The 22,552-nt window shown below is 45.2% G+C and overlaps 1 protein-coding gene across 2 annotated transcripts in view; it reads left to right on the top strand.

The window, feature by feature from the left end:
* The first annotated feature begins 2,035 nt into the window (after positions 1-2,035).
* Fndc1 (fibronectin type III domain containing 1) overlaps positions 2,036-22,552 on the top strand; it is a 67,167-nt gene continuing 46,650 nt past the window's right edge. Inside the window, exons 1-5 of one of the 2 annotated variants that reach the window (XM_028772731.1) lie at positions 2,060-2,222; positions 5,505-5,591; positions 6,187-6,255; positions 18,375-18,581; positions 22,234-22,332. In XM_028772731.1, coding sequence (XP_028628564.1) covers positions 2,075-2,222; positions 5,505-5,591; positions 6,187-6,255; positions 18,375-18,581; positions 22,234-22,332 — 610 coding nt within the window. In that variant the 5' untranslated portion in view covers positions 2,060-2,074. Of the gene's footprint in view, positions 2,223-5,504; positions 5,592-6,186; positions 6,256-18,374; positions 18,582-22,233; positions 22,333-22,552 lie in introns of both variants that reach the window. The other variant, XM_028772732.1, reaches the window with a different exon arrangement.

The raw sequence follows: 22,552 nt of genomic DNA, 5'->3' as shown, positions 1-22,552 counted from the left end.
AGATGTTTGGGGGGAGGGGTCTCTAGCTCACAGATGTTTGGGGGAGGGGTTCTAACTCACAGATGTTTGGGGGGGAGGGGTTCTAACTCACAGATGTTTGAGGGGGGAGTTATAGAACCTTTAAGAGGTGGGACCTAATGGGAGATTTTATGTCATTAGTTTTGTTCTTGAAGAGGACATGGAATCCGTCTCATTCTCTATTGCTTCCTGGCTGCCATGAGGTGGGCAGTCTCGCTATACCGTATGATCCCACCATCATGGCTGCCTCCTCACAGAGCCAATAGCAACAGAGACAATCAACCATGGCCAGAAACTTCCAAACTGTGACCAACACAAAGCCTTCCGTTTCTAACTTGACTCTCTCAGATATTTTATAGTAGTGACAAGAAGCCGGTCAGCACAGAGTCACAGCAGGGAAGTAAACTGAACGCTTGTAGATGGCTCTTCTCTCTAGACGGTAGTGATGAATTGTTTTCTGACCTGAGTGACTGGGATAAGCAAGCACAGCTCACTTCTCAGGACCAGGAAGCATCTCACATTCTGGTTCACTTACCTGCGTCTTCTCCCTCACAGGGCTTTGGGAGCCTCACATATGGAGTTGGGATGGGTCCTCTGGGGATTACGGTCAGAGCACATCATCTGACATCTTGTGTTTGTCCTCAGAATGAACATCCTTCCTCTAATGCTTCAAAAGGAATCAAATCATCCTCTTTACGCGTGTTGTGGACTCTCCCAATCCATTTTGGTCCAGAGGTCATGGGGCAATCTTCAGAGGGAGGATATTTGCTCGATGTAACGATCATTTGTGTTTGTTCTGTTCAGATGTCTCATTGGTACCAAAATCACATGCTAACCCATGTGTGTGTCCTCATGAAAATGTTGTCTCCCCCTTTCTTTCCTCTGTGAGATTGCAAGTGCATTTAAAAGAAAATGTTATTAAAATTAAGGTTTTCCTCCCCACCCACTTACGTCACTTTTTATTTATTTTTCTGAAAATGCCTCAAGTCACCTTATCATCCAAATCAACTCAACCTTTGTCTGGCTCTTGTAATCACTACGTCACTATCTAGCGCACGTTGCCACAACCTTGCATTACAGTTCCAGTTATGCACGGAACTGAGAGGTTTTGTAAGGTAAAATGTTATGTGTTAGCTTGGTAAATTTGAAAACGAAGAAAAACTTAAGATCTCATAATCGAAGATGCAGTGGTGCTTTAAAAGGTTATTTGATTTGTATAAATGTTTTGTTTGCATTTATGCAAGCGTGCCATGCTCCTGCGGTGCGATGCCCGTGGAGGCTGGAAGTGGGTGTCGGGTGCTTTGGAACTGGAGCCACAGATGACTGTGTACCATGTGGGTGCTGGGAACCTGACATGGGTGCTCTGCAAGAGCAGCCATTGTTGTTAGGCACTGAGCCATTGTTGCATTCCCCACGACAATCCTTTTTAATGATCTACTATTATTTTTCCTCCTGGGAAAATATGGAACAAGTTAAAGATTAGATCTGAACAAATAAGACCAGGGCTTTACATCTCCTTCAAGCATGATTTGGCTTTTGTGGGAACGAACACTTTGAATATGGCGGTTAGTCCTCCTAACTCTGATCATAGTGCCTCCCCCTTAGAGACATTTTGAAAGTTTTTCAGCTCCACATACAAGACACCAGGGGCGCATGTACTGAACAACTGCTTCTGGAGAATATGTGAAATAAATTACTCATTTGTTTTTTTCTTGCCCTGGCATGTCTGCATGATCAAGGCAAGGAACGCCAAGGGTTTATTTTGACTTTCTACCCATTTGGTTTAAATTTACCACCCACAGTTACCCAAAAATACAAACCGCACATGAGAATCTGTGTGTTTGTTTTGCTGTCACACCGTGACGATGTGCAAACGTGGTTGCACGCAAATCTTTAGGATCAGACGGATCGAATGTCATTCACATTCTTGCCGAGAATATCAGAGAGCATTTTTATTTACTCTCCCGGCCTGCCATTGCGTAAAGTTCACAGTTGCGCTGTTTGTATAGTTGATCACCCACTGAAGCCAAGGCATGTGAAACTGCTGTCCACTCACATGGGCCTGAAGGTCACATGGGACCCACCCAAAGATGCTACCAGTAGACCCGTGGAGCATTACAACATTGCCTATGGGAAGTCACTGAAAAGTCTTAAGTCCATCAAGGTGAATTCGGAGACACACTCCTTCCTTATTAAGGACGTGGGTAAGTGACACACATTCTTTTCTTCACTCATCCCTAACTGTTCATCAACAGCGGCAGCTGTGCACTTAGGATAACTGTCGGCAAGACAGAGTGTAGCTGGCCCAGAGTCTTTGGAAACAGGGAGGCAAGTTTTGAGACTGATGGTAAGGATATGCTTGGAGGAAGGCCTCACCGTGAAGCCTTTGGTTTCACTCCAGGCTTCTTGCCCGTACAACTAACTCAAGCATTCCTGATGTCAAAACGAAGTAGGAAGTTTTAGTTTTTGATGGTGCTTTAGAAAACATGTTCATCATTTATTTATTTTTATTGATTTTTGGTCTTACAGGAACTTGACTATTAGATGATTTAACAGTCTAGTATGAACATCTTTCCATTCATAAGCCACTTAATAATTGAGCACAGTTGACCGTTGAACGATTTTGGTTCAAACTGTGTTGGTCTGCTCATATGTGATTTTTTGGGCGTGGGGTGGATTGTGACAATTAGAGCAAAAAAAAAGCTTGCTGAAGAATTTCAAACCCTAGTGATATCATGAAGAAGTTGGATGTGCCAAAATGCACAGAATCTGTAAATAATACCTATATTACCCTATTATGTAGGATCCTAATGTATCCTGCCCCTGAAATGTAATACGCAAATCTGCTTCAAGGTGGCATTCATCAACACTTATACATGCACACACTTAGAACACTTAGAGTTCACACACATAGCACCTGTCGCAGTCTTAACTGTCAGTATGATACCACCCAGAGTCATCTGAGAGGAGAAACCTCAACTGAGAAGTTATCACAATGATACTGGCCTGTGGGCATGCCTATGGGAGATTGTCTCAAGTATTCATTGATATAAGAGGACCAGCTCACTGTGGGCAGCGACATCCCTAGGCAGAAGGTCCTGAGCCATGTAAAAAAGCCAAGTAAGCATAAGCAAGCCTCCCAAAGTGAGCCAGAGAGCGACCCAGAAAGCAGCATTCCCCCATGGTTTCTGCTCTGAGCTCTTATTTGAGTTCCTGTCCTGATTTTTCTCAGTGATGGACTCTGACCTACAAGTGTAAGACAGATGAACCCTTTCCTCCTCTAGATTGTTTTGTTCCAGAGTGTCTTATCACAGCAACAGAAAGGATCTTAGGATGTATGAGCAAAGGCTGCAGTGTTAAATCGTGACTGCAGAAAACTGACTCTCAGGATGTCAGCATCCTCCGTGTGCGAGCAGCCCATCTCCCTAGTAAACCATGCATCTCAGTTTCTTAAAAAAAAAAAAGACCCTATATCTTGTCACTCTGGCTAAGCTTTCATGCAATCTGATACTTAACAATATTGAAATAGGAGTCCCTTGACCACTTCTGTTAGCCTTGGGGCTTCCCATCACCAGCAAGCTCTTTGTAGCTAAGATTTTGGAAAGGTCAAAGTTATTATTTGCAGGTTTTCATCTGCACAGGGGTTGGGGTCCCTAACACCCGAGTTGCTCAATGTCAACTGTATCACATTCCTGTGTTCCTGTGAAGGCACACAGAAGGTCATGCATGTGGACAGAATAACCTTTGCACTCACTGAAACTTTATTTTCAGTTGATTCTGCAAACCGGGAACATTTTAAGTCTTGCCTCAGTGTGCCTTGTCTTAAAGGTACAGCTTTAGGGTGTCTGCCTCTGTACCCTCTTTTCTGCTAAAATTTCTACCATCATGTAAGGCTACAGCTTTGAGATAGGACATGAGGAAGTCACAGAGCCAACTAGAGAAAAGCCAGTATCCTTTGTGCCACGTTACTGTTCTGATCCCGGCATGAACCGTAGCACACCCCTCCACATCTCCACCCTCTGCTGGGTCCCACTGTGTTCCTTGGGTAACTGAACAGAAAGAATATAAAGCAAGTGTAGAGGTGGCCAGGTTCCCTTCCTTCTGCTTCCAGCCGAATACACAGTGCTCTGAGGCACCATGGCTCTCATCCCCAGTCCAGCTGGGAGGTCAAGTGTTTGCCATCAGACCAAAGACATGAACAGGGCTTTATTTGCTCACACACTGGGTTGTTATGATTGCTGGAGAGGAAAAAAAATACACATGGGAGAGGGCTGTACTGCCCAATAAACAACATCTCCCAAGGAAGTGGTGAGTTAAATGGTCGGGAGTCAGAGACATGTGGACTCCATTGCTGGGGAATTCAAATGAGCCCAGAGCAAGGGAAGCCTGACAAAGCACAATTCTGTATTCCTTTGGGACCTGGAACGGTTTCCCATTAGCTCAGCAGGTTGTTCCAGACCCTAAATGCCACCAGCTCCTGCCACAGACAAACAGCTCACACCAGGCTTGAGCATAGTCCCAGATATCCTCGAACTTCTGGCTTGAGGACTGAGTAAGGTTCTGTTTAAAGATTTTGAGAAATGCCACTCTCCCTTGCCTTGACAACAGGACAAACTGCCATCTTTCCAACGCTCCATCCCTCCCCACGCTCCTAGCTTTAAGCTCTCCAAGGAATTGCTCCCACCTTACCTGTCACGAGACAGCGATTTATCTTGAGGGAAATCAGTGTTACAGTTTTGGTTTTGGAAATTTATTAAGTCCAAGGCGTGTCCTTTTTGTGCTATGACTATTCCCCTGGTTTTCTTTTGACTCTCAACAGTTTCAGGGGTTCAGCCAAGGAGACTCCTGCTACTTGCCTTGACCCTGAGACCAAAGTCAAAAAGCAAAAGCCTAATTATTTCAAGATTAGCATATTCAGAATTCCAGGAAATATTTTTCTAGCTTTTTTTTTTTGGTTGAAATAGTCCAAAACCACATGCAGACGTAGCCTGGGGAACATTTTACTGTGAAAAAGAAAAATTCCGTGAAGCTTTATGTAGAGCAATAAAGATTTTATGAGTTTCATTGATATTTCCTTTTTTTTTTTTTTTCTGAGTCTTTCCATTTGGAGGTTCCCCGTGCGGTGTCAGTAGTTTGTGACACTGTGTTTGGGTATTAATGTGGTCAGTGAGCTCCTAATTCCTCTGCTGAGTTTATTATAGACCTCAAAGTCTTCTGTTATCAGTGATGTAGGACCCTAGGTTGCTTCCGCTTGCCTGTGTTTTGTATTAAACACAGCGGACGTTCTTAAGGGTCAGCCCTGTTTGAGCCGCATGGGGAGGATGTTAGCGATTTCAGTAAAACTGACGAGAAAGCTACCGTTGGGCTTGGCACTGCATTTGAGTTTTTGTTTTTGTGTGTAATCGGTGTAAGTGAGATGGTGACTGAATGAAGTGTGCGTTTCTGGAGGCCGGAGGCGGAGGTTTGATGTGAACCGTGTGTTTCAGAGCCGGGGGTGGTGTACTTTGTGCTGGTTACCGCAGAGAACCACAACGGAGTGAGCCGCCCCGTTTACAGAGCTGAGAGCCCACCCGGTAAGTCTGACCTGGAGGCTGTGCTTCAATGATTAGACTGGGAGGGCCCCTCTCTCCTGGCTTCTTCTCGCCAAGAAAAACACAGAATTACTGGACTGGTGATATGGATCAGTGAGTAAAAGCGCTTGCCACCAAGCTTGTTGACCTGAGTTCGATCCCTGGGGCGCACACGGTAGGAGGAGAGAACTGATTTCTGTAAGTTGCCCTTTGAGCCACATGTGTGCAGTGTGGAATGCATGCCCTCAATAAATAAACATAATTTAGAAATTACAATTTGAATGATTAAAAGATTCCCACATCGTAGCTTGTACGATAAGACCAAAGATGGAAAATTAGGAGAGAGAGGGGTTTGTGTGTGTGTGTGTGTTTTAAATTTTTTTCCTTCCCATTTTGGGAATAGCTTTGATGCAATTTACGAATATTTTGTTATTTTTCAACATGGCTCAACTAGCCATGTGCAGACCCTGTAACTTGTCACTAAAGCTTAGGTATGTCGTTTCTCAAGGACGTTTGACTGGTCACTAAGGGTGTACTGAACTTCGGAGAATCCCGAAGACCTTGTTTCTAACTATCCAGTTGCATTTCCCTGATCTAGGAGGTGAATGGATCAAGATAAGTGGTTTTCCCATCAAGGGTCCAGGACCATTTAATGAGACCGTCACAGGTACCTTGTACTCTCTTGGCTCGTGCCTTCACCGGAGCCACATCTCCCAAGAGGACTGTGGCTCTGTCACACGCATGTGCTCACACGTCTTCATCTCGTTCTCATTGCTAAACTAATGCACATGCTGGTGGCCCAGACTGCAGCTGGTGTTGTGTGTGACTTCCTGTTCTTCCCCCTCCCCGTGTGGGCGATGTCTGTGTTTACATCTGGAGATCGTCACCTGCTAACAAGCAAATATGGCGGCTGAGATGGTAGAACTGTCCCAGTTAGGAATTCTATAATCTTTTATCTGTGAACAGCTAATTGAGACCCTTAAAAACAATGGCTCTTGTTGGTCACTGTGTGTCTTCAAGTCTTCCATTTTTCTTGGAACATTCTGGAATATTTTGTGATAGGCCAGAGCCCTTCCATCTCTGCTCCATATTTGTCTATGTGTGTTGCCCTGTGGACATTGATGCTGTTTGGTCATATTGTTTTATTTATTGAGAGAAAAGTTGCTATTTCTTATGAGCTGTTACTTGAATATATTTAATTAATGGTTAAAAAAATAATTCACAAGGATGCAGTTATTTCAGAATGTGGTTGGGCGATAGCCCAGAGGCAGTAGGGAGAGAGTTATGCTTCATTTTTTGCGTACCACGTGCTGATGCACATCGCCATGGAATGGGTTAGAGAGAGAGGTGAGTATATGTTGAGGCTGACGACCAGTCTGAGCTTCTTAGATCAGCGTTTCTGGTGCAGACAGTTGTCAGAGTCTTTTATATAAGAAAAGGGGGTGGAGTGGAAGAATAAAACAGCAGAGCAAAGGGAAAGGCTGTGAGAGGCAACACGCTCTCCCTCAGGGATGCCCCAGGTGACAGTGGCTGTAGTAATGCAAACATTTTGTGAGCCAGTAGAGATGAGGGGCTGGAAGCTGGAAGAGGGAACAAGGAGTTAGGTATGGTTTGGAGAGTCATCCTACAGAGTGAGAATGGAATTTTAGAGAGTACAGGGGTAGGAGAGGATTGGGAAAGGGACCAACGATCAAGCTTGACACACCCTGGCAGCGTAGCAAGCATTTTCATCTGCAGAGTGTATGTTTCCAGAGCCAAGTAGAACCTGAAACCACACATGGTACCAGACTTATACACACTCATGCTTTTACCTCAATCTTGACATGTATGGCTATTTAGAACTCTTAAGGTAGGTACAATAAGAGTATTTATTTATTTATTTATTATTTATTTATTTATTTATATTTTGGCATTTATAGTTCTCTAAAATCTTTTTTAATTCAATTTTATTTTTATTTATTTACTTTACACCCCACTCACTGCCCCCCTCCCAGTCACTCCCTCCCACAGTCATTCCCCCTCCTCCTTCCCCTTCTCCACTGAGCAGGTGGGCCCCTCTGGGTATCCCCCCCATCCTGGCACTTCAGGTCTCTGTAAGGCTAGGCACTTCCTCTCCCATTGATGCCAGACAAGGCAGCCCAGCTGGAATATCCCACATACAGGCAACAGCTTTTGGGATAGTCCCCGCTCCAGTTGTTCGGGACCCACATGAAGATCAAGCTGGACATCTGCTACATATGTGCAGGGAGGCCTAGGTCCAGCCCATGCATGTTCTTTGGTTGGTGGTTCAGACTCTGAGAACCCCAAGGGTCCAGGTTAGTTGACTCTGTTGGTCTTCCTATGGATTTCTTGTCCCCTTAGGGGCCAAAATCCTTCCTCCTATTCTTCCATGAGTCCCCAAGCTCCATCCACTGTTTGGCTGTGGGTGTCTGCATCTGTCTGAGTCAGCTGTGGGTGGAGCCTCGAAGAGGACAACATGTTCCTGTCTGCATCATAGCAAAATATCATTAGTAGTGTTAGGGATTGGTGTTTGTCCGTGGGTTGGGTCTCGAGTTGATGGGTTGGCCATTCCCTCAGTCTTTGCTCCAGCCCCTGTGCCTACATCTCTTATAAACAAGATAACTTTGGGGTTGAAAGTTTTGTAGGTGGGTTGGTGCCTCTATTGATCCACTGGGGTTCTTAACTGGCTACAGGAGGTAGCCTCTTCAGGTTCCATATCCTTGGTACAATGAGACTTTAACATGAACCATAATAAATCATAAAAAAAATAACCGTACCCTGTAATGGTAATGTGGATGTGACTGCTCTTCCCTGCCTGTCTTAGAATAACCAAGTGCACTGTATTTACTCTTCTTCTCAAGGTGATAAGGAGCTGATACAATATGCAGATGGTCAGATAAAGTAACACAGATTAGTCATTGTGGTATTCATAGTAGGATATTCCATGTGAGGAGATGTTTCTAGAACAAAAGCACCTGTATATCTGTAAGAGCCAATTTGATGACTCAGAAAGTTATTAGGTGATTAATCAAGGGGCAGCATGTTCACACCAGGTACACTGGATGAAGGCATCAGTTGCATCTCGGGAAGGAAGGAGTAGGGTAATGTGAGGGTCCATTACATTTTGCAGCACAATGTATATTTCCATTATGAATTGTTTATTTCTGGAATTTTCCACATTTTTTGGGGGGATACAGTATATTACAGGTAATTGAACCTGGGAAAGTTAAGCTTTGGATGGGGGGGGTCTACTTCATATCTAAGGTAAGGGCTATGTAAGAAAGGATGTTTATTTTAGATGTGTTTATTCCTGAAGACACATATGTGATCAGTCAGAAACAAATGTTTTACTGACAACTACTCATGGTTTTTTTGCATTTTAAATGTTTATCTTACACTCTTGATCTGACATTAGATTTAGAACTAGGAATTTTCTTGCTTTTTCACAGATAATCATTTCCTTCTGTCACCTTTAATGGGAGTGTATGAGTGTGTTTGAAAGTGTCTATGGGTGCATGTCTGCATATGTGTGATGTGAACTCCTGGGGGCTACAGATTAAGGCTCTGGAATCAGAGAAATTCAAGTTCTAACTCACTGTTGGTTTAACGCATTGGGACTGTATTCAGCTTCTTTTTGTAGGAGATTTTGGATCTGTGACACCCAAAGTTCTCTGTTAGAATATATGATCTCCATTTACCATACAGAATGAATAAAATATACTAGAAGAGAGATCCCTAGCTGAACTTGCAGCACATGACATAGGCCAGACCTCGAAACACTAAACTGAACAGTCCATGGTATCCAGAGAGCACAGACTGGGAAAATGCTATATTTCATTATCACTGAAAGAATAAAAGTCTACAGGAAATTGTCTATGACTGATTGATATGCTACCTAGACCTTTTGCTTTTGGGTCTTGAAACAAAAAAAGCCATTTCTTGTTCAGAGCAATGATTAAGTGACTAACAATTTGATCAAACAAAAGAAGCATTCAGGGTGACGCAGGTCTTCTTTGATCATAGGAAAACATTTGCCTTTAAAAACATAGATAAGACAGCTTTAGCACCGGTGCCAGCATGAGGCCTTGTGGGAGCTTGTTGGTACTTTGGCTGATTTGTCTGTGCCCCACCAGTGCCCTGTGTGAAATCAGGGAAAATCCATTCTTTATTCTGCTGAAAATGGGGATTTCTATTTAAATTCCAGAAGGCCTCTTTTTGCTGGCTCAGACCTATCAGGTCTAAATATTCTTTACCTAAAAATAGAACCAAGGTCGTTAATCTATTCCTTCAGTGCCTGTGGTTTTGTAGGCACAGGACCCAGAGGTCTCTAGCATGTTGAACAAGACAGATGAAGGCTCATTGGCATGAAATGTGCACACTAGTGGGAAAGCAAACCAGGAAGCAATGAGGTGAGTCACATGCATCAGAGTAGTGTTTGTGAGGGCTGCCACCCATGGGGGCGGGGAGGGCTTGCACAGCAGAATGTGTTTCCAATGGTTCTGGAGTGTTGAGGTCTACTAGTAAAGTGTGAGTAGATTTGAATCCTGAGAGTTCTCTGTGTTTGCAGATGGCTTGTGTCCTCCTCTTTCTGTCTTTACCCAGACTTCCTCCCATCTCACACAGGAAAGAGAAGACAAGCATCTGTGGGTCTATACTCCTTCCTTCTGAAAGGACAGCAGTTGGGTTGGATGAGGGTGCACCCCAATAGCCTCATTTAAACCTGTTTACCTCTTTAGGGACCCTACAGCCCAATATCACTAACTCTGAGGTTCTGGGATTAAGATGGTAGTATATGAATTTTGAGAGGACACAATGAAATAATCGCCAATTATTTGGAAAAATAACTGCATAGTTATCTTGGATGAACAGATGGAGAGCCTGTGATAAGACTGTGCCATCAAGCTGAGATGGTGAAGTAACAGGATGGGAGGGGGCGAGGAGGAAGAACCTTCTAGAAAGTCCTAGAGGTTAGACAGGACTTGAGTGACTCTGAGTCTGGTTGCTCACCCAAATATAAAAGATTTGGACCCAGAAATGATAGCCTGAATAAAAATGCAGTTTCTGGGTGGCAGCCTTGCTGCTTCTGACTCTGCAGAAGGTTTTCTCTGTTCTGCATGCAGAACCCACCCTCCTTGCTGCGATGTCTGCCTGTATCCCCCTCTTCTGATCTCAGGGAAGTGACGTCTTGAGACTGTTCATTCTCAGAACACTGGCATCTTATCATTTAGTTCAGAATTCTTCTCTACTGTCTTAGTTTTCTCGGCAGCTGGCTCCAGAGTAACAAGGTCACATAGAAGCAGGCTCCCAGGGTCAGAATTGTGCCATGTCCCAGTTTTGATAGAGATATGCCCACAGATGCAGCTGGGCCAGTTAGTCTGTATTTGGCAAAATTTCATCTTGAAAACCACGTTAGATCCTAGTTAATTTTTTCACAGAACATGCTCATATCTGTTTTAATAACTGTCGTGCACTCCTACAAACCCCGAACTCTGTGCTTTCCCCTCAAGCTGTGGAGTTGAATTGGATCCAGAACTGACACAAAGTCTGGGTTTTGTGTCATTTAATGATGAAGGTTGTTCCTGCTTTCAGTAGTTCAGTGGCAGTTTGATCTAAGTTGTATGTGCTGTGGATTAGTCCTGTCTGGCATTGACACCAGCACTGTGGCTCAGACACTGTAACCATTTGGTTACAGCCACTGGCCTTTGAGCTGCTCCCTTAGTCCAGGAACATACGACATGTGTCTAGTAGTGTATCTTACACACCAGGCATCCATGATGGTAACCCATCTGCTAACCCTGTCTCCTGGTTTCTAACTGCTAGACCTTGCCATAGATCTACAGTTAGGCTAAAGTTGGTCCCTGCGTAAGTCAGAGTTCTGAACTCCTCTGTCTGTTGGCAGGATATCTTGTTTCTTCTATCCCTCACATCATGATCTTGCTTCCAGACCTGGTCAGGCCCCAGATCTGCAGGCTTTTCCCCTTGGCAGAGTTCCGAGGTCATCCTTGGCTTGTTTCTTTCCTGCTTTAACCCGCACTTGCACTCAGAACATCTCTCCTCTCTGAGCTGTCTTCACTGGTCCCACCAGGACCACCTAGCTGCTTGGTGCTCTCACTTTGGTCTCTCATAGCTGGATTAGGGGAGAGAAACAAAGAGCTAAGCTGCCCTGTGTCGTTTCAATCATTACAGCTGTGTTTCTCAGTCTGGATCCCCAGGACACTTCAATGTATCTGTCTGTCCCTACAGGGTCACCTTTTTCTCTTCTGAGAGGGCCGCCACAAAAGGTAGCCACTTTCTTCAGCTTCTTTTCTGGCTTGTGCAATCTTCCTTCTGTCAGGTGCCTTTCTTCCTGTTTCTCTCAGGGTGAGATACCTCATCTTCCTCGGGTGACTTCCAGCTCCCTTTTTCCCTGCTTTGGGGGGAAGTTGAGTCAGCTCTTCTATTGAAGGATGACTTCATCAGCAGAGGATCTTCAAACCACAATGAGACCCCAGGGCAAATTTGGGGTTGGACTCCTCTTTGGAGCTTTCCCTCCAGCAACCTCCCTGATGCCTGGCTCAAAGTGTTGACACATACTGTTGCCCAAATAATTCAACACTGAAATAACTTAACCATGAAATCATGAAAAACCAGTTTAACCTCTTCTTGCTGTCTTATGTAGCTTTTTTTTATAGTTAAGGCAGAACATCTGAGGTTGTTACATACTAAAGAAACAAAGTCTGTCTTGAGGTGAACAAGTGGGGTCCTGTGTGGCTCTCTGACCCTTGTGTCTACTCTTCTTTCAAAGTCTGAAAGGTTTTTTTTTTTCTTTAAAGATCTTGTGACTGTCTGCCTGGAGTAAATTATCCAGGATCACTGAAAAATCTAATGTTAGTCTGTAAAGAAATATCTCCTTCCTATCAAGCTATTCACACATAGAACTTTATTACGGGTGGGGGATCAGGTAACAGGCTGAAGGAACCAAGCACCCAGTCAACAAGACGAGGCCTGTCATTTTCAGAAAATCTGCTCTCCATTTGACTCCCAGATGGAGTAAATGCAGGAAGACTTCCATTAAAACCACCCTAGAGAAAACTAAACCAAACCTTCGAGATACACTTTTCCCACGAATATTTCACACTAGTCCTTCTTAGCCTCGAAAGTCTGTGATCCTGTCCCTGCACTGTCCCAAGGGGCCCAGGAGCATCAGCTATTAAAGTCAGGAAAGGACTACTGCTCTCTTTGCTTTTTGTGGCCCTTGTGAGCTGTCAGGAAGTGTGGATGGAACTAACACGACATGGGATGGATCCGTAGCAGCTGTGGGGTCTGACTCACCCATTAAGAGCATAGGGAGCCTTCAAAGCTGGCTACCCTGAGAACCTGGATGATCCCTTCATGTGTGTTGGGGGGAACTGGGCCAGCAATGGGAGCCAATAGCTTGGACTTGGCACAGGCTAATGCTGTGCTTTTTTTTTTTTTTTAACAAGTGAGATGGTGATGTGGCTGTCAGAGTCACATGGCTACTAGCATCTGACATTGGTCTCCTGGGTGTGTAGATGGCATTGACACTGAAGGGCACAGGGACAACAGTATTGTCTACTCAATGTGAGCCCCAGGGAACTTCTGTGACTAACGGAAACCCAGACATATCCACATAGGCCTCTTGATTCTTGCAGTGCTACCAAAAGCTTTGTCACTGACCTATGCAGAGCCCCCCTCTGTCAATGCACAGCAATTTGTGGGTGACTTGGCATCTTACACACAGTAGGGCCTCAGCCCCACATGGTGAAATAGATGCTGGTATTGATTGGCCCACTGATGTTCAATTCTGGTGGGGTCAATAACAAAGCCACCTGCTGATTAACAGAAGGCCATCCTATTGCCATCTATGGGCTCATTCAAACTGTGACGCTTGGGACCCGAGTCCATAGGTATGATCAGAAACCAGCAAAGGTATGAGAAAAACTAGACACATCCAATCCAATGGGAGTCCCCTCTCTGTGATCAGGCACTAAAGAATACTATTTCTAATCATAAAGCAAACACCAACAATTGGTGGCGTGGTCTACAAAATTCAAGTGCAATCTTGAGACTTATGAAGTCAAACAGATTGTGTATAAGTAGCAGCACCTCAGGCTTTGGGGGATGGAGATAAATTTCTTTGCTGTTCTGTGGAAACTTTGAGGAAAAATTGTTTAAGTGAGTAAGTGCTGCACCCTGAGTGGCTCCAGGGTAGTGCAAGGTGTTTGACCTACTTCCAATTGATGGCTTACTGGATTTCAAGAGCCAGTTTTAGGGTGCAGATGCTAGCAACTTGATACTGTCTTATGGGGTTACTTTTGTCTACAGTATAGCTTCTATCCTTATGATGGGCAGGCTTCTGGTAGCTTCTTCATTTGAGAACACTCTGGAAGCAGGAAAGCAGGATCTCAGACATACACCACAGGCTCAGTCAGCTGGAACTGAAGGGCCCTGTGGAGGTATTTGAAGTTGGTTTTATGTTTATCATGAAGGCACATTGGCTTCTGTAATCTACAATGTTCTACGTGCTGTTGGTGAACCTGGAGGATGTCAAGATTCTTCTCTCCCTATTTCTCCATCTCAAACTATATCGTCTTTTAGACCATCTTCCCCTTCCCCTTCTGCAAATGCTTTCTCGACTCCAGGTACTGGCCAAGAGGCCCTATTCTGGTGTCTCTGAGGGTAGCAGGATGTCTATGGGCTGGCTTTCTCTACTTTGGGTTCTGAGTGATTCCTTGGACAAGTGACAATGGACCTATTGGCATGATTGACCAGAGCCTTGTACCTTCATCCAATGGACCTTCCTTGGAGCTTTGAGTACACCTCTAATGTGAAAGGGATAGGGCAGTGAGTAGGCCTCAGATGGGACAGATGTCACTGACTTCCTGATGGGGAGCCAGAGCTTGGGGATCTCAACCAATCATTTGGGTAAGTAGCCGAGTGTGAATACAATGGACAGAGACCTCCACTGAGCCAGATCCTTTACCCAAAGCACTCGGGAGCACCATAGTCCTCCCCAGAGTGGCCACAGTGTTTACACTAGTGTGGCTACAGGGATGCTCACAGTGCAGCCAACTGGAGCTTCTGAGTAAGCTCTGCAGCACAGTGAGGTAGGACTACAGGTCCAACAGCAGGGTTCTAATTCCTGCCCAGTGTCTGTTGCTGTCCAGCTCTGCAATGCCCCCCCACCAACCTTTGCCTCTCAGTCTCTTTGTCTGCTGTTGGTGCTATTCCTGGTGAGTGGCATCTGATATATCCATTCCAGAATAAGGAAATTAAAAGTCCTTCTTTGTTATTGTTAAGTAGATGATCTTATTTAAGTATTACTCCAAAAAGTCATTTATTGGAGAAGACACCAGCATCACAATGAACTGTGTAGACAACCTTGGTCCTTGAGAGTTTGGCATTTAGTGATGTCATAGTCACCTTAGTGTACATGAGCATGCCATATAGCATGCTCATGATGGAATCACCTGACAGTGCATTTACCAGGCTGTGTTTCTGTGGTTAAAGACACACGGCAGTATTGTAATCCTGTGTGTGTTGAAGAGTTTTGGGAATCCATTCAGAGATGGTTCAGGATGTCCCATCTGAATTTGCCCAGGACGAATGGGTTTATGATGGATATAAGCTTTTGAGGAAGTTGTAGCCAAAGCTATCCTAGACTTTGCTGTATAGCCTGGGCTAGCCTTTATTTCATAAGTGCTGAGGTTACAGACATAAGTTTTGTACCTGGCTGTTATATACAATCTCAGTGAAGAAGAAACTAGTGTAGTCTTGGAGTCTTCTGTAAGTAGAAGATTTGATGTAGACTCTGAGTCTAGAGTCTGGGTTAGCCTGATCTAAAAACCTGTCACATTTAACTAGTGTAGATTTATACCTGGGCAAAGAATTTTGTGGAATTTTTGCCTTTTTTTTCATGGTAAAAAGAAAAAAATTGATTCTATACAACTTCAGAAATGCGCTGACTTACAAAACATGAGGACCAGCCCAGTCCTGCCTGGCTTCCTGGCCTACAGCCAGGTGGTTCTTGTTTTGTTCTATGCCTGGCAGGGGGACAGTGTGTAACTGTCCCAGGTCTTCTGTGACCCACAAGCTCTGCCCATGACTTACCTGGTTCTGTTGTGGGGGAGGGGATGTGTCCCACCAATTCTGAAATAAATACACTCTGCCCTGGTGGGTGTGGGCCTGACTGATCTTGGCAGTTGTGACTTCCTGTTTTCAAGATAAAAGATCTACAGAATTTATTAGAAAAATTCAGAGTGGCTTTTGTGAGGCCATTGCACACAGCTTAGAGAAAATACTCGCATAATTTAATTGCAGATGAATTCTAACCACATGGAATGCTTTCCCGATGCGTGTATCTACTTTAAGAGAGCCTCCCTGGATGATCTGCAAAAGACAGTTGACAGTATGCAGAATCCAGAATATTAAAGAAAAGAAAGGAAAGTTTAAAGGTGCTTGAAAACCAAAGCTTCAAAAGAGAAATGACTGTGTCGGAAGGGGTGGGCCCTCTCTTTACCTTGTGGGTTTTGTCCACACTTCCGTTGTCCTGGGAATAACCTCTAGCCAAAGTCGTTCTCTTCTCTGTTGAGAGACTGCAGTTCCAGCTTGTGTAGAGACAGCTGGGCAGGGCATAGTGTACCCACTCTGTAAGGAGCCTGTCTAGACCCAAACTCCTGATTCACACTCATGAGGAGAAGAGACTGGGTGGCTAGTGGGACGTGTGTGAGGTGAGTTTAAACAGAGAGAGCACTGGAGATCATAATAGGTGGGTCCCCATCCCTGGTTGCCACTAAATGGCCCTGCGACTTTATCTGCTTTGTCTCCTAATGCGGATGTCTTCCTTCCTTGCCCCAAGACTACTATGTAGACAACCTGGATAGAGATGGGAGGGTTTGTTTTATTGATTGGCTGGTTGGTTGGTTGGTTGGTTGGTTGGTTGGTTGGTTGCTGACTTTAAAGTTCTATCTAACATCGATAGGTCTTTGTGTTGGGTTATCAGCTGTTCTGTGGTCCTGGCCCCATTCTAGAGCCCCGGTAGGAAGGTCAGCAAGTTCTGGTGGCAGGAGCCACGCAGTATATTGGGACAGCTGCTGTCTCTGCCATGGCGTTCTGTGGTTAATATTCGATGGGACTAGTGTGCATGGGAGTTCCAGGATGTACACTACAGCCAACAAACTTGTGTGGTCTTGACGAAGCTCCTTGTCCTGAGAACTTCATTCTTTCCTCTTGTTGACCCCATCGCTACAGAATTCCAGGAGTCTTTGGTATCCCTGCTGAACATTGCACTAATGAGTGCAAGGGTTGCCAAATGAGAATCTGTCCTGAGAGGAAACCTACAGCTATCCTCAAGGACAGAATAGTCCAGGGGGCACCAGGTCTCCTTCCGATTGATTGACTGGGAGGACTCAGGGATAGAAACCAAGTGCAGGCCGAGCATGTTAGTCCTGTGCAACAGCAAGTGCCTGGACTCACAGAAGACCTGGGCCCATTGCATTTTGCTGGGTCCTTCTGTTGGGTTACAAAAAAGTTTAAACTTCTGTATGTTGGGAAAAACTTTTGTTGCAACTTACACACTGTTCTCAGATGGCTTTAAGGAAGGATGTCTAGTGTCTCATTAGGCAATTCCAGGAATCCCACAAAAGGATGGTCCTTGGCTTAGATGTACAACATTGGAGATAGTCGTTTCCAAGTTAACTGAGATGGCTGCTTGTGAAGCTCATGCTAACTCATGGCAGCCATTTTTAGATATTATCTGAGGAACAAGGGTTTATGGATCATGTGACCACCACTCATTTGAGGATGCTGATAAGTAAAACAGCGTGTCTCTAATTATATAAGGCAGTTACTTCCAAGCATCCTTTCTTTGTCATCTGTTCCTAAAAATAGATAGATAGATAGATAGATAGATAGATAGATAGATAGATATAGGATGGATAGATGATAGATGATGGATAGGATAGATAGATAGATGGATAGATGGACAGATGGATAGATGGACGGACAGACAGACAGATGGATGGATACATAGATAGATGGATAGATAGATAGATAGATGAACAGATGGATAGATGGATGGATGGATGGATGGATGGATGGATGGATGGATAGATAGATAGATCCAAATACTAACCAGTGTCCCCAGGACATACTACCTTGAGAAAGTTAACAACAGAAACATTTCATGTCAGTTCAGGATTTTTTGAAACTTGTTAATTTGTCAATAAAAAAAGTCAGAGACCCTGAGGATAGTAGCAACAGTGGGGCATAGCCAAGATTTGTGGGGGACAGGGGCAAGACTTACATAGGAGTGGAGAGAGAGACTCCAGGTCAAAATTGGTTAGTCTTTAACTTGTTACAGAGAGGAAAACTATCCTTTCAACATGACAGAGAAAAAGCCTTCTGGAGGCCAGTTATAAATAATGCCTAATGACTGTAGTATTTTATTATCTATCCTAGCCCTCACCACAGGGTATATAGCCTGTCTAGCCTAACGGAAGTGAAAGGAAGTAGATGAAAATGGACCTTATAAAACTTCCAGATCTGTGGCTGGCAGCCTTTCGCATGGAATGTTTTCATTTTATGTTCAGAGAACTCTTGGCATGAAATGGAAGCCCATGTGGATAGAGTCTATCCTGGAACTTAACAGAGCAGGTTACCAAAAAACGAGTGTTTTAAGCCCAGCAATTAACCGAGGAGGCTCAATGTATGCAGAGATTTCACATACGTGACGTAAGCTCCATGCGGTGCATGCTTTAATCATTTCTATGTCATGTCCTTCTTAAGAAAAGGAAGTGCCCAACAAGCCCTTGCGGATGCGCGTCCGAGCCTCAGACGACAGGCTGTCGGTTGCATGGAAGGCGCCACGTCTGTCTGGAGCCAAGAGCCCACGAAGATCTCGGGGTTTTCTTCTGGGCTACGGGGAAAGTGGCCGGAAGATGAATTACGTCCCACTGACCAGAGATGAGAGATCACATGAAATTAAAAAGCTCGGTGAGTTTGAAATGATCTTCCATGCAATGTACCCACCACTTCTATGTTTAGAACATCGTTCAAGGCAGAATGTTGTCTAAATGAGAGGTGCTTCTCCCAGCTATGACGGTTACTCGAGGCAATGCTCTACCTTAGCCATCTTCCCTCTCCCTGTGAACAAACCAACTTCTGGAAGGAAGGGGTTACTTTGGCTCACAGTTTTGGTGATGAATCCCCACAGAGGGGAAGGCATGGAGGCAGGCAGCTTTATAGTAGCTGGAGTATGCTCCTGGAACTTAAATCTCTGTAAAATAAGAAGCAAAGTAAACAGGAAGTAGGGCCCAGCTACAGAACTCCCAAGGCTTGCCTCTGGTGACACACTTCCTCCAGCAAGCCTCATCTTGTAAATATCCCACCGTATTCCAACTGCTGCCATCTTGGAGCCAAGCACTCAAACTCACAAGCCTATGGGGACAGTTCTTACTGAGACCACAACATCACTTTGTCTCATCCTGTCTTGGCCTCTATCACACTAACCTTTATTCAGTGGCAGGACCACACTGTCTTATAAGTTGTTTCCATACACAGAGTCCTTGAACCACTTATCTAGATGTGAGGCATGGTGGGGAGGGAAAATATTTTCCCCTTAGCAAAGGTAGCATTAGTTACGGAATGTTCGTGGGCATATTTGCTGGGACCAGGAGATACTGTGTGGTCCAACTTAACAGGTCTTAACCTTTATTAACGAGTTAGACAGGGACACAGACCATGCTCTGAAGAGATGCTGCTGTCCCCTGAAGAACTGCTAATGGATACTTGCCCTTGCCCCTGCCCCACTATCTACCCAAGAACTGGATATATATCTGGGCCCCTTTATGTACCTTTCTGGGGGAAGCCAGGCTATAGAGACCCAAGGGTCCAGGGTGGCTCTGGCAGCACATTTATCTTGTGCTATAACTCTAGTTGTAAAGCCCCTGGGTACATCGCCCTGCCAGTGATAGATATTTTGGTCCCCATGGTTCATGCTTCCTTTATTTCCTAATGGGTCAAGACTCAACCAAGGAAGAGGCTATGGCTTACTGGTGTTACACAGAAGATTCTAGTAAAACATCTGGTCTCTTCACTCAAATGTAGTTGGATGCCTATCTCATGTCATTGCAAACCTGATGGTGTAGACAGTGGAGATGGAGGCTCATATCACCCAGGGGCATGGAGGCTGGAAGTAGAGATTGGCATTACTGGGGTCAGAAGCTAGGGCGGGAAGGAGCAAGGAGGCGTCCACAGGCCTGTGGTGTATGGGAAGGGAGTGCGGTACCTCTTGCTTGGCACCTCGGTCATAAAAGGTAAGTTCTCCTCCAAGATAGGTGAGGGGCATGCAGACGGAGGGACGTGGGGGTGGGGTCAGAGTATGTAGAAGAGGGACTCACAGACAAGCCACGAGGCACCATGATTTGACCTCAGGGAACAGCTCTGGTTGAGTAGCTTCAGGGAGACAGAGTTCTGGGAGGAAAGCCCAGTGGCCGGCACTGCTGGTTTGCTGAGAGAACTCACCAGCTAAGGGCATAAGTATACATCCTTATGGAGCCTAGACAGACAATCCTTTAGTCTCCAGGACCCCCAGTTCTGGCTCACAGGACCATCCTGCAGTGTGAGCAGCTTAGAGTTGAACTGGTGAAGATTCTGGGTAGATGGCTATATTCCCCTTTCTGAAGAATCCCAGAAGTCTCTGCTTTATTGGACTCTGTGTCCAGCCACTTGCTGGACACTCCAGTGTTACAATGTCTATCAAGCTTCTTGATGGGGTCTTCCCAGCATGAGACAACTGTGTGGTATTCTTTGTATCTATACGGGCCCCACAAGGAGGCACAAGCCCCTCTGAGCCAGGCAAAGCCTCGGGGTCATCAAAGCCCAGACTCCAGCAAGAAGACACCCAACAACTCTCTTCTCCAATACCACAAGAAATGTGGAGAAAGCCAAGGAAGCCAGAGGAGGATCGAGGCTGGGTGTGAAGAGCAGATGTGGGAAAAGTGACCTGCTGGTGTGGAACCACAGAATAATCTGGAATCACTTCCGCCCTCCATTCCTGAGCTGTCCCTTTGCCGGTGGACAGTTTCACCATGCACATTGTTCAGCTCTTTAATGACAGGGATCATACTCTACCTGGCTATCCAGTCAAAGGGGAGAGACCCTCTTTGCGTGTTCGATACTGTTGGAGAGTATTGTCCAGGTGGAACGTTTCATTCACGGGTCTCATTCCCAGCAAGCACTAGGACATAATTTGGCGTTACTCCGACCTTCATGACTGGGCCTTCAAATTTTTCATCTCTTCAGTAGTACACCTGCTTACCTGAAGATGACGTGATCTTGATCTTTTGTTGCCTAAACTTGATCAGATTTGGACCTAAGGTCTACGTGAGCTCTAGGTTCTTTATAATCACACAGAGCAGGCCCCTTGCAGGCTTCTACAATATGTTATCTTTTGAATTTTATCAACAGATTTGGGCTTCCCATGGTGGCTTCCTATGAAGAGACAGTCTAAACAGAAGGGCAGGGCATGGGGTGAAGATTAAGTGAATTCTCTGGGGTCTGCTGTGTCGTGGAAGCCAGTCTTTGCAATTTATCCTACACAGGACCTTAACACTGTTTGCCCACAGAGATGCCACCGGCCACGGGGCATCTCGGATGTGGACACACACTGAGTGCCTTAGAGATTAGTTTGAAGTCCCATCACAAAGGAATCCTGCTCCTAGGCAATCATTAAACACATTTTATTCGTGGTCTTCTGAATCAGTGAAATCTCCAAGCTGGGCAGCAATGTTGAAGTGGAGGGGCCTCAGGACGACAAGGGGAGATGGTAAGATTAGACTTGGAAGACGGGGAAGTCTGAAGACCTTCAAAAAGATGCCAGATGGGAAGTAAAGAAACTCTGCTGCATATACTCAAGGCTGGGAAATGAGTCAGCCAGGGTTTGCATGGACGGGATGTGTGGGGGTGTCCAGGGCTCATTGCGTAGTGATTCTGGTATTGTTTGGAGATTGTATTTCTACCCAGTATCCAATAACCAAGGCCCAGAGAGGAGTGTCCCACTGTATTCATTCCCTGACTTTTATATTTCACACTAGACATGACATCTCCAGGATTGGCCAATGAACTAGCTGGTAACTAAATAGGTTCTGGGTCATGTTGAACAGCAGGCTCAGTGTGTCCTGTGTGGGTAGGTTCAGTCTGGTCTCCCCTCCTGACCTATGCCAGGTAATGTGGTATAGGTGTGAGAGTAAGTGGTTGGTTTCCAGTGAAGATCCTTTCATTCAACAGTTTGTCTACTGTTGGATTCTTTCTGTTGTATCTCTGTGATGGATGCATATGGTCTGCTCCATCCTCTTCTGAAGTTATTAAGAGCTGGGGCCTTGAAGTCACGTAGAACTGGTTGCAAGACCAAATTCCTCTATGACTTTGGCAGTCACCTCACCCCTTTGAGCCTGTCCTTGTCCATGAAGCAAGGACAGTGATAAGGGCCTCTCTGCAGGGTGTAATGACTAGATGAAGACTTACCCATGAAATGGTTTGTGTAGTTGGGGTAAGGGAAGGGTGAGGGGAGAAAACATGGACTATAGGGCACACAGGCTACTGAGGAATGAGGACACTGTCCCATGTCCTGCTCTTTGGTCCACAGCCTCTGAGTCGGTGTATGTGGTCTCCCTGCAGTCCACGAACTCCCAGGGGCCGAGTCAGCCCGTCTATAGGGCTGCCCTCACAAAGCGCAAGAATGCAGGTACGTTTCCAAGGATGCACTCGGTGAAACCATGGTCTGGTATGGATGCTATTTTCCATGTGATGCTGGCTGTGATGGGATGGGAGGAACTGGTGAATTTCAAGGGGAGTGAAGGGAACAACAGTTGTAAGTATGTTTTTTTTCCTGTGTAGAGACGGGAGAATTCTTTCCATAAGCCCTGTTTCACTGAGGATCATGAACAGCTGTATAGCACAGTTGC

Source organism: Grammomys surdaster, unplaced genomic scaffold (assembly GCF_004785775.1).
Source record: "Grammomys surdaster isolate TR1022 unplaced genomic scaffold, NIH_TR_1.0 218, whole genome shotgun sequence".
Lineage (NCBI taxonomy): Eukaryota > Metazoa > Chordata > Mammalia > Rodentia > Muridae > Grammomys > Grammomys surdaster.
Note: the sequence above shows the minus strand (reverse complement) of the source record. Positions and strands in the feature narration are given on the sequence as shown.